General features: G+C 47.7%; 1 protein-coding gene across 1 annotated transcript in view; it reads right to left on the bottom strand.

Moving 5' to 3' along the window:
• LOC134016662 (rho guanine nucleotide exchange factor 10-like protein) overlaps nt 1-10,016 on the bottom strand; it is a gene marked incomplete at its 3' end in the record, with an annotated part of 26,351 nt that extends 16,335 nt beyond the window's left edge. Inside the window, exons 1-9 of the mRNA XM_062456003.1 lie at nt 9,784-10,016; nt 7,726-7,828; nt 7,446-7,576; nt 6,221-6,316; nt 5,046-5,154; nt 3,822-3,925; nt 3,042-3,119; nt 1,565-1,744; nt 347-463 (exon numbers count right to left, since the gene is read on the bottom strand). Of these exons, the coding sequence (XP_062311987.1) occupies nt 347-463; nt 1,565-1,744; nt 3,042-3,119; nt 3,822-3,925; nt 5,046-5,154; nt 6,221-6,316; nt 7,446-7,576; nt 7,726-7,777 (867 nt within the window). The remainder of the gene's footprint in view (nt 1-346; nt 464-1,564; nt 1,745-3,041; nt 3,120-3,821; nt 3,926-5,045; nt 5,155-6,220; nt 6,317-7,445; nt 7,577-7,725; nt 7,829-9,783) is intronic.
• Between the last annotated feature and the right edge of the window lie 2,110 nt (nt 10,017-12,126).

Raw genomic sequence — 12,126 nt, forward strand, 5'->3', positions numbered from 1 at the left:
TACTTACTGTAAGTCGCTCTGGATAAGAGCGTCTGCTAAATGACTAAATGTAAATGTAAATGTGTGTGGGTTTCAGATCAGTAGCAGATTTACATTCGCCCCCACTGTTTCCTGAGTCATCCGAGCAGGTTAACGAGTCAGCTCTGTGAAAACCGGCGGTCTTATCTGTGATACATGATAGTACAGCCCATGGACACAGCATGAACTGTTTTGTCCCAGAGATCCCTGAACAAGACAAGTCGTTTGGTGAAACAGCGGTGTCTACAGCTCTGGTCTAAAGGTCAACATTGCATGTCGGAGTCAAAGAGCGGACCGCCTTCTCGAGATGTTGTGAGCTGCCGCTCACCTTCAAGAACTCCAGGAAGGCTGCTTTCGACATGCAGGCTTTCTTGATGAGCGCCATGGCGTTGGTGAAGTTGTTCACGTAATCGCTGTAGACGTCCAGCACCATGGACTTGGAGAACTGGGGGAGAACACAGAGGTATTCACGACTGCATTGTGGGGGTGGGGAGGAAATGAAGAGTACTGGAGAGTAGAGGAAAAGAGTGGTGAATTGAGGAGAGGAGGGAGGAGATGCGTGGTAGTAATCCAGATGTTGGAGCGTTGCTTTAGCAGTAGAGGGGGTTCACTGGTCTTGTGCTCTCCGTGCTTGGTTATATTTGTTCAAATCCATCTGTCTTGAACAATCACCTAATTCCCTCTCAAAGCCCCACTTGTTCACTTTGTGGCAATCGAGGACATATGTTGCTAACAACCCTATTTCAGAGACATCAACAGGTAATTGGAGTGGTGAGGAGATTAGAAAAATGCCAGTTTAAGTACAGTGGTTACATTGCTTTCAGGAGAGATGAGAGCCATCCATTAGATATGGATAGGAGGGGGGGGGGGGGGGGGGGCGAGGGAGAGAAGTGAGAGAGGAAGGGGAGGGCTATCAAAAGGTTTGAGATGACAACCACAATTATTTATCAGTCTTTTTCCTCTCTTGATTAAAGCAACATGTACAAACACACACACACCCACTGGAGGCTTACAGCACCTTTACTTATAGTTTACGCTGCTGTTTCAGATCATTTTCAAACTCTTTACTCAAGTTACCTGAACACTGGAATTTTCTTTCCAGATCAATAAAGTGAAAAAAATAAAATACAATTTGAATACCCACAGTAACCAACTGACACACACACACACAAACACACACACACACACTTAGAGTGACACAGATACACACAAATATGTACACGCATGCTGACACAGATACACACACACACACTTAGAGTGACACAGATACACACAAATACGCACACGCATGCTGACACAGATACACACACACACACTTAGAGTGACACAGATACACACAAATACGCACACGCATGCTGACACAGATACACACACACAGTGGCACAGATACACACAAACACAAACTGACTGACCCACAAACACGCACACTCATTGACACAGATAGACAAACGCACACTGACACAGATAGACACACATACTGACACCGATAAACCCACATACTGACACAGATACAAACATTAACGGACATACTGGCACACACACTAACCGAGGCCACAAACAGGTCTCCGATCTTCTCGTTGCTGTCCCACTCGGCCACGCGGGACGCCAGGGCGATCTGGAACATGGAGTGGCACTGTGTGATCTCTCGGAGACGGAAGAAGATGGGCCGGATCTTCCTGGGGCTCAGGATGCGGGGCTCCGCCTCCATCAGGGGCCTCTGGTACTCCTGTGGACAGAGAGGGACCCAGATGGAGGATGGGGGATTTGAACCCAGGCTTCTTGTGGTGGAGAAGTGGACATCGGCTAAGAATGTCAAATGAATTATTGTGGTCATCAAACCAACCCCCTTTTAACCAAAAAGAAACCCTCCCTCCCCTCCCCCACCCGCCCACACACACACACTATGTCAGCCCCATGTCAACAGCTACCAACTGTACTGTGCTAGTACAGAACTATTCTGAAGTATACTGTACTATACTAGACTCTATTGTACTGCCCTGTCCTTTGCTATGCTGCACTATTTTATATACTTTACATACACTTGTATTGTAATGTAATGTACTATACTAAACTATCCCTTCACTCGATCAGAAAGATGTACCGAACAACATCACAGAGAACATCTCTGTAGCTGAGTTGCTTAAGAAGTCCATCGTGTACTGTCCAAAATTGCGAGCCGATAAGAAACTGTGAAAATGAACATTTCAGGACAACAATGGAGGCTGGAACGGTGTCGGGATTGTTGTTCTACCCAACGCTCAGGCCTGAACATAAATCATCTGCAGCAAATGAATTATCGACAGAAGGAATATGGATGGGGGGGGTAACTCAGGCAATTGAGCTTTTTTTTGTCCCCTCAGCTCTAATGGAAGTCTGAATCCCCTCACTGTCTAATTGTGCTTGTGGCTTTACATCCTGCTTAGAAAGATGATGGTTTGGCCATATCCTGTGACTCTGCATTTATCAGCAAGTTGGACTTGTGAAATCACCCCAAAAAGACTAAATAAGAATAAAAGCGGTGACAAAAGAGTTGATACTCGAAAGGCGTCAAATCCAATAGTTTGATGAGCCAACAAAGGCAGCGTGGATGAGCCTGACAGCCGGGCCGTTCCACAGAGCACAGCTTCAGCACGGCCGGCTGAGGGACCCACTCCAGCAGGTGTGTCTCTTCATCTGTCAGGAGAGATAACTAGAGGCCCCCCCACCCCCCCCACCCCCTCCAACCCCTCAACCCCCCTTCTCCCCCACGCCCCGCCATCCCTAAAACACAGATTAAAGAGAAAAAAGATACCCCCCCTCCCCCTCTCCTGAAGAGAGACTGACAGCCTCTTTTCCCGGCGTCAGCACGCCATGGCAGGCACCAGACAGGAGGTGTGTTATCAGGCCTATTTATGCCCTAACACAGAACAGTAATTTAATACAGATCACCGCTGGTGCTTTTGAAGTCTAATTGGTAGTGGTGATGTGATATTACATCTGGCTGGAGATTTGAGTGTGTGTGTGTGTGTGTGCGTGTATCTGACCTGTAGGATTCTGCGCAGAGAATCCAGGTAGCTGCGTTCACTCTGGATGATGGAGCCAAGGATGTGACGCCTCACCACCTGAATTCCACACACACACACACACACACACACACATGCACACACACACATACACACACATGCATGGTCAGAACACCATCCGTGAAAACCCTACACACACACGGACACACTCCCCAGCAGAACCGCACCGAAAGATAGACTGCTTCCAGAGAGCCTTAGACTTTGTTTTCCTGCTTTGTTTTGTCAAGGTCGTCTTCTGATGTACATGTCATCCTGGCTTTGCAGTGGTGGAAAGCCTCATTGAGGGCAGCAGTGTGTTTGTGTGTTTGGGAGTGGCAGCTTGGCCCGAATGAGGCCCTGTTTTCAGTGGATTCAATGAGGTTTCATTTGAAAAGGCTGGCCCTGTGTTTTACTGCGGCCTGTATATAACCAATCCAATCACACAAGACAGTCTTTAAAGTCGATGGAAGGGCAAACTCTTTTGTCCGAGGTCTTTCGCATTCTGTGCACAATTTTTAGCTGAAATCATGGAGTAAAATCCTGATGAACAACACAACAGTAGACAAACTTGTCTTGTGGTGTTGAGGTAGGATGAGGGAGGTCTTTGTACTTTAGATGGTATTAATGTAAGTCGACTATAGGGATGGAGGTATGGAAGTGGAGTGGACTATAGGGATGGAGGTATGGAAGTGGAGGTGGACTATAGGGATGGAGGTATTGAGGTGGACTTTAGGGATGGAGGTACGGAGGTGCTGATCTGACCTGCTGACTGCTCAGTCCCTCTGGCATGGCGCTGAGGTGGGCCGGAGGGTGTTTGACGTCAGGCTCAGCCACATCCAGGTACCCAGCGTCATCCTCCACGTCGTCTGTGGGAGCACGCACGCACAAACACACACACAAACACACACACAAACACAAACACACACAGACAATAACACGTGAAAAGACAAACAAAGGCACGCATAGAAAACATGTACACAGAGATCAGGCCTCAGATGGTGCAGCTGAAGACAGGCCGGGGCACTCATAGACCCTGACATGCAGGTTTATTACTTCAAAAACATGAAGAGATCCCTACTCTGCTCGAAAAAGTCGGTTAAAGACAGAAGTTTCAAACGGCACTTTGTCTAGGCATAAAGAGGCACACAGACAGCGTGACTGCAAGAGAAAAGCACGTTCAAACACCCTCACTTCTCTGCAGGGGTACAAAGGCGTTCAAAAGACAGAAAAGACCAAAAAGAGATCCTTACTTTTCCCTCCTCCAAAAGCATGAAGGCATACGAAGAGCTTCTCTTTGGTAGCACCATTCCAATTAAAGACTCTGGAAAGCTAACAGAGTGTCTCACAGTGTGACTTTATAAGGCTGGACAGATTCCACTGATCAATGGCTTAAAATAGCACCGCTGCCTCTCTTTACCGTTCTCCTCGCGATTGTGTGAAGATTTGTCGATGTTGTGGCTGTGGTGCTATGGCAAGTTTGCGAGGCTGTGCGACAGTCCATTAACGGGCGATAATCTCCCACCATTGTGAGACTAGGAGGCTTCCTGTGGCGCAGCCTCTGTCACGTGATGCTCACCGAATAGTTTGTCTCTCGCATCAGATGCGTCCGTTGGCCCCAACGCATGTCTTTAATCTGAGCATGGCAGATTTAGCCCAGCGGTTCCATTTGAAATTTCTCACATGATTTTGATGATTTCTCCCCCCCCCCCTCCCCTCTTTTGAAAAAGGAATTGGAAAAGCAATGGGAGGCTTTCTCCTCTATCTGCTTCCAGCTTTCTGCTTTCGGCTGGGCATGCATCACAGACACACAGCGGCTTATTTACGTGTACTGAGATGTATGGGCTCAAGTCTTTCTTGTAAACTCTGTGGGCGTCACTTCCCAGGATTCTCCTACGCGAAGCAGGCAAATGTGTTCATTTCAAATGAAAGACATTTGGCAAACTGCTCCACAGATCTATTGGCGGAATTTTTCTACATTTAATTTACCTGACTGGTCCTTCCTGTGGAGGAACGAGACTCTTCGCATGAGGGCTATTTTGGTCTTCTCCAGTCCATCCTTGGTTCCACTGCGTGCTGCTTTCATGAGCTGGTTAACCTGATCCAGAGACACACGTAGAGACAGACACCAGGCCAGTTAGCCCAGTGGCAGAGGAAGAGGCACCAAAAAAGTAGACAGAAAGGTAGAAAACACACAAAGTAGAGACGACAAAAAAAGTGGAAGCCACAAAAAGCGGAGGCAGCAAAAAAAATACAAAAGCCACGAAAAATAGAGACGACATGAGAGGAGAAGTTCTAAAAAGTCAACTCCAGTGAAAAGGACAGGCAGCAAAAAAAAGGGAGCTGGTCCTCCAGGAGAGAGGACTCCCGTAGACAGAGAGAAAAGAAAGAGGAGGAGAGAGGGAGAAGGAGAGCGAGGCAGGCCGCTGTGCTCATCAAGCCATCATGAATCCTACCATCTGCCTTGCTGTGTGGGTCTAGCACGGCTGATCTCTAATCAGAGGCTGGGAGCAGATCATGGAGAGATCTTAGAGAGATTAAACCACCAGGCTGAGCCCCAGATTTTGGGGAAGGGAAGAAAGAAAGGATGGAGGGAGGGAGGGAAGAAGGGAGGGCGGGCGGGGTAAGAAGTCAGTAGAGTGGTGTATATTCAGGGCGGGAGAGTTGATGTGACCACAAACCCCACCCTGAGAATGGCTAAGGCTAGGCAACCCCCCCCTCGCCGCCCCGCCCCCGCGCCCCACACCCCCAATCCCCTCAGCTTCCCACAGCCTAGAACCCTTTCATGGCGATAGTATTTTTAAATGATGCCACTTCAGGAAACTAGGTCATTAATTGTGTGTGTGTGGATGGAGGGGGGGGGGGGGGCAGAGAGAGAGAGTGAGCAACTTGGCAATGTGTTTCGGTAAGTAAAATAGGCTGCAATGCTACTTCATAATGCATGCGTCCCATAAAGTCCTGGTGGGACACTAAACAGACAGGCTCCTGGGAGAGGCCCAGACAGGAGCGAAGCACAGGAGCGCCAAGCATGACAGCGTGAGCAGAGCATGAGTGTGGAGGTGAAGAGTGTTAGTCGTTTCTACGAGGGTGTGAGTGTCCCTGGCGTTGGGAGTGGCGGGAGGCAGGGTCCTGCGGGGCTCTGGCAGGCGTCTCGGCTGCAGTACCTTGGTGTCATAGCCGTGCTTTCCCCCCAGCCTCATGGCCAGCTCTCGCTTGGTCCTGGCACAGTGCTCCCTCAGCCGACGCATGTCAGGGGAGAGCTGGCGTACCGCACCGGGTATCACCACGGTGACGACACGGGCGGCGGAGGGGGGTGGAGGGGTGCAGGGAATGGCGGGGGCGGGTCACGTTAAACCACACGGAGCAGCCGCACACAGCATGAAGGGAGGGGGGGGAGAAAGGAGGGAGGGAGGGAGGGAAGTAGAAAGGAAGAGAGAGAGGGAGGGTGAGAAAGGACAAACGGAGGGGAAAGGATCAAAGCAAAACAAGTAAGGCAACAGCAGGATTAATCACAAGGATGGAGTGCGGAAGCTTAGAGCTGTGCTTTGGTCAAAGGGTAGAGCTGGCTGAGGCTAATAACTGTGATTCGTTGGAGGGTAATGTTTGCCGTACTGGTCTGTCATGGAGAGCGCTGAGGGGATTTTCATAAACTCAAAACTGTAATTACCTCAGCTAGGACCACAACATGCCTCTCTTACAGGCTAACGCTTACCGGGACTCTGAAATGAACGTTTTGCAATGGATATCCTGAGGTGTCTGTGGAGTGATACCCTTATCGTTGCCATTTCCATTATGTAAAAATATGTAAAGAAAAGACGAGACGGTAAATCTATGCATTAATAATTCTTCCACTCAGCAAAATGCCAGTATTTGGTTTACTCCTAGCCTCCCTCTGTGTTGTAGGCACAAGGATACATGGAGGAGACAATTACATCTTAGCAAACAGAACAACACGAGCCCTGAGGACATACTGCCCTCATGTGGACAACAAGGAAACTGCTGCTACAAAGACACCACAAGCTGTAAAGTGCAACCCCATCCATGAAGGCTGGCAGGGTGGAGAGCCAGTGATACCTTTTCAAGTCTGAAGACTTCAAGATTCCTCTCAGCTCAAGAAGCAAGGCCAGCACTCTACCGAGCTAGGCCCTATTCATCTTTCATGATCTGCACATGCATCAGACAGTTCTCCGCATAAATAAAAAACAGATTTTGTGGAGAGTGCAGACGTGGCAGAGAAATATTCTCTTTGAGCTGTGTCTCGCGTCTTACACAAACATACGCTACAAAGTCATTGGTCATGGCACACGGCTACTCCAGCCGCCGATGTGTGCAGTGCGTGTGGTGCGTGCCGCGTGTGCCGTGCGCGCGGCGTGTGCCGTGCGTGCCTACCTTGCTGCGTGTGGGGAGTTTGCTCTCGGTGTCTGACTGCTCGTCGTAACTCTCAAACTCACTGGAGCTCCACCCGTTGTCTCGGTCTCGCGCTGCACCCTCTCTGTGAACGTCTTCGTATATTATATCACCTAACACACACAGACACACGCACATGAAAAACGCACACAAACCAAACGTACATTTGCAGAAAATACACACAAATGTTTCGGAATTTGTGTGTGTGTGTGTGGAGGGGGGCGGGGGAGAGGGTTTGGGGGGCCTTGCTCCTGATACTGACCTTCAACAGGAGAGAGCAGCCCCTCGCTAGGCACATCATCATACATCATCATAGATCACCTCTGGACTCTCTGGCTGTTGGTCTGCATCTGCCACACACACCCCTGGACAAGAAAGCACACACACACACACACACACAAGATAAAACAACAGGAAACATGGAGATAAGCACTGTCGAATGTGTCAACCCCACGTTTGTGATGTGTTTGTTTGTACTCTCCACTTCTGTTTGTTAAGTATTGACCCAATTCTCTCTGCATGCTCTACTGGGTTTTTCATTAACTGCTTTGAAGGTGTTTCAGTCCAATTTGGTTCGGTGTGCCTTATCGATTACGTTTTAAACTGTGATTTGTCTGCAGCCATTTTGTTAAGCCTCAAACATCAACAATTACTGTTCTCAATTAATCTCAGGGGCCAATAAGAGGTATTTTCTATGACATGAATTAGCTAGGCTGGATTAGCTCAGATGGATTACCCAATGCTGCTCAATCTCAGTCTTGGACAGAATCTTTGAGAAAGATGAACTGCAAGTGTTAAACTACAAAAGAGATGAGCTGTCTATTCAATTGATATATATATATCTTTATCTCTCTCTCTCTTTCACTATATCTTTCTTTAAATATCTCTACAGTATCTCTCCTTTTCCCCCATGTCTCTCTGTCTCACAATCTCTTGCTTTCTCTCACTCTTTCTCTCGCTATCTGTCTCTTTACATATTGGGAGAACGCTTCCGTCTCTCTCCCTCCCTCTCTGTTTCCAGAACTGTGCTGAGACTGAGAAGGAAATAACACCATCATGGCTATTAGAAAACCTATCTGACGATCTGCAAAGTCACTGACGAATTCCACAGGGAACCTGTTAGTTCAAACACATGGAAGCCGAAATTCTACACTGCGTTTCTCCCTCTCATCCAACTATTCCAGAAGACAACAATGGCGTTCATGAATTATTCAAGCATATGCAGATAGGATCAGCACTGTCTCAAAACCCTTTCTGAGGCTCCTCTGAGGTGAAGGTCATGATGAGGTGACAATATTCTCATAACACAGGTGATAACGCAATCACTGAGACGGGTCATGGAGGTGAGCTTTGCTACAATCTGGAGAACGGTGTCTTCTCCTACGTCTGCAAGGTTGAGCAGAGAGGTGAGAAGGTTTCTGATTGTTTTAATCTGTAAACAGGAAATGTTTCACCAGACATTTAATGGGTTCGGCCCTCGGTCTGTTAGAAAAATAACAACCCACTCCTGCAATTACACAAATCAGCTCTGCTATATCCGTGATTGTTAACGTTTGATTAAAACTGAAACATAAACATCTAAGCATCTTGTTTTTCTTTACAACAGTGGAAAGGCACAAGCAATATTGCACTTCTATAAAACTGCATCTAGATTTTAGGGTAGCCTACCTAATTCAGACACATGTCCTTGTTACACTTTAATAATAATAACCTACAGGTCCAAACCAATGTTACTGTGTATTTACGGTGCATGGAATTTGCATACTGATTATTAATAAAGGTAGTAGTATTGGATGTTGGATCTACGGTAAATTAATTCATTACTATTTTGGTACAGGTATTAAAGTGCAATAAATCACCATCCCTACTTCATTATAAAGTCAATAGAACTTATTTAAGACTGTATGAAACAAAGACGCATGAAATATTAACATGAAAGGTGAAAGGAGATAGAGAGAGAGAGAGAGAGAGAGAGAGAGAGAGAGAGAGAGAGAGAGAGAGAGAGAGAGAGAGAGAGAGAGAGAGAGAGAGAGAGAGAGAGAGAAAAAGAGAGAGAAAAAGAGAGAGAAAAAGAGAGAGAGAGAGAAAAAAAGAGAGAGAGAGAGAGAGAGTGAGAGAGAGAGAGAGAGAGAGAATCCCACAGAGACACAAAGAAAGTTACAAAGATAATGTGTTTTCGAACATGGTCCTGTTCATCTAAATCAATGTCAACAAATGCAATGCAGCCATAAGAAAAGAATGGACAATCTTTCACAGTGAGGTGCAGGGTCAGCACACAAGTTCTCCTTCCCCTGTCACCATCCATAGTTTGGTTCTGTACCTTCAGAATGCTCCAAGGGGCCCGAGCTCTCCTTGGCCGTGTCCAGACTGCAGTCCTCTGGGCTGGGCTGGCTGGGCTGGCTGAGCAGGTCCCCCACGTGGGGCTGGTCTCCAGGACCAGGGTCTCCTGTGGCCCCTTCCCCCACAGACGGTGTTGAGGCACTGGGCTCGAGAGGGCACGCAGAGGTTCTGGAAGGGTCCAAGTAACACAAACATTGAATAGAAGTTACTGGTTGCCTAACTGACTGTCTGTCTACCTGCCTGCCTGCCTGTCTTACCTGCCTGCTTAACTGACTGCCTGTCTGTCTAACTAACTGCCTAACTGACTGCCTGTCTGCCTGCCTAACTGATTGCCTGCCCGGCTCTTTAGTAATGTTTCAGAGTGATAGTATGCAGTCTTGTGCTAACATTCTTCTTGTCCCTCCCTCCACCGAGGGTAGGACCTCACCTCAGGATTGGTAATCCTTCTTTCCTGTTTCACGGACCAGCACTCAGTGTGCTACTGTACAGCATGTTGCTCATTACGCCTTCATTCCAGAGAAAGGGAGGAGAGTGGAGGAGAGAGGAGGGGAGGAGAAGGAAGGGATGTAAGCCGGGGGCGGTAGTCTGTAGGCCTCCCTGTTGTCTAAGCATACCAGGCCTCCCGGAAAAGCCTGACAGGACACACATGCTCCAGCCCCCCTGGAGAGGGAGAGCTCTGCTCCTGGATCGGCGTGTTTCACCCCCAGGGAACAGGGATGTGGGTGGAATAGCATCTCAGCTCCTCTCAGTTGGAGCTGGATGGAGCCAGGCTGGCGCAGCTAAACAAGTAGGACAACAGCTTGAAAAACCTCCACACCTTTTACTGCCCGGCTGCCCTGCATCAGCCCCGGAAAGCTTCTCTAAGCCTGGGAGTGTGGAAGGGAACATGAAGCGGGTCTACCCACTGTAGCCACTTTGCAAAACAAGCCTTTTGACTTTTCACGAAGAGTTATTGCCTTTCTCCCCAAGTGCTGCTCCTCAATATCCTGTCAACCAGCAAACTTAGCTGAAGCTATAGTGATGCTAATGGGCTAAGAGGATGCCCTGGGGGCCAGGCAGTCAGTAACAGCCCAATCCTTGGCTTGGCGGAGCAGATGCAGTTGCTGACTCAGCTACTGTGTGGCTGGTGTGGAAGTCTTCTTGAAGAGCTGGCTGGTTCCTATCCACGCCTGTTCAACCAGGACAATGCCTGGTTTGTCCAGAAAGAGAATGGAATATAATGACATGCATCCTCCTACAATCCCGCCTCAGTGTCTCACACCACTCGCACTTCATCCCTTTCCATCTTTCCATCTTTCTGTCGCAGTCAGCGACACCAACAGTCTCGCCTCTGTCATTGCAGTGAGAGAGACTTTGACTTTAAGGATATCTTTATTGGCAAAACTGGGGGAGGGAGAGAGAGAGAGAGAGACAGAGAGAGAGAGAGAGAGAGAGAGATGAGAGAGAGGAGAGAGAGAGAGAGAGAGAGAGAGAGAGAGAAGAGAGAGAGAGAGAGAGAGAGAGAGAGAGAGAGAGAGAGAGAGGAGAGAGAGAGAGAGAGAGAGACATAGAGGGTTAGATATTGATAATGAGAGAAATGTAGAGAGAGAGATTATAATTGTTTGTTTTGTGATGGATGATGATTAAGTTCTGTGATGTGTGTTCATAATTACATGTGTTGTCCTTTCACTGTGGGACTGCTTTGGCAACATTGTTTAGCCTGAACATTCATGCAATAAAATGTAGAAAAACGTATATTGATAGAGAAAGAGAGAGAAAAAGAGAGATGAAACAGGCAGAGAGAGAGAGGGATGGATGCCTGTCTGCCTGTGATCCTTCCAGGGAGAGGAAAAAGAGAAAGTTAAAAGTAAAAGAAGAGAAAGAGAGTAATGCTGAAACAGGGGTACTTCATATGTGCAACTGTGTCCAGAGTTCAGCAAACTTCTCCCATAACATCTGCTAATAAAAATGTCAACTCTCTCTCTCTCTCTCTCTCTCTCTCTCTCTCTCTCTCTCTCTCTCTCTCTCTCTCTCTCTCTCTCTCTCTCTCTCTACTCTCTCTCTCTCTCTCTTTCTCTCCTCTCAGATGCCAGACAGGGGGTGTCAGGAAGTGGCAGGACACAGTGTATCACAGATAATAATAGCATATACCTGCCGAGCAATGTCAAGCTACATGACGAGACACAAAACTGACGTTTTGAAATGGGCTTTGGGCTTGTGCTCAAGAACAGCACAAAAACAATTAAGGTACAATAGGTAATATTCTTTTTGTATTTCAGTGAAAAATAAAGGTTTTGGAAACATGTTGTGTAAGCTAATGAGGTCCATCTGAGAGTGGTTTAGC

The sequence above is a fragment of the Osmerus eperlanus genome, unplaced genomic scaffold, assembly GCF_963692335.1.
Source record: "Osmerus eperlanus unplaced genomic scaffold, fOsmEpe2.1 SCAFFOLD_297, whole genome shotgun sequence".
NCBI classification, from domain to species: Eukaryota; Metazoa; Chordata; class Actinopteri; order Osmeriformes; family Osmeridae; genus Osmerus; species Osmerus eperlanus.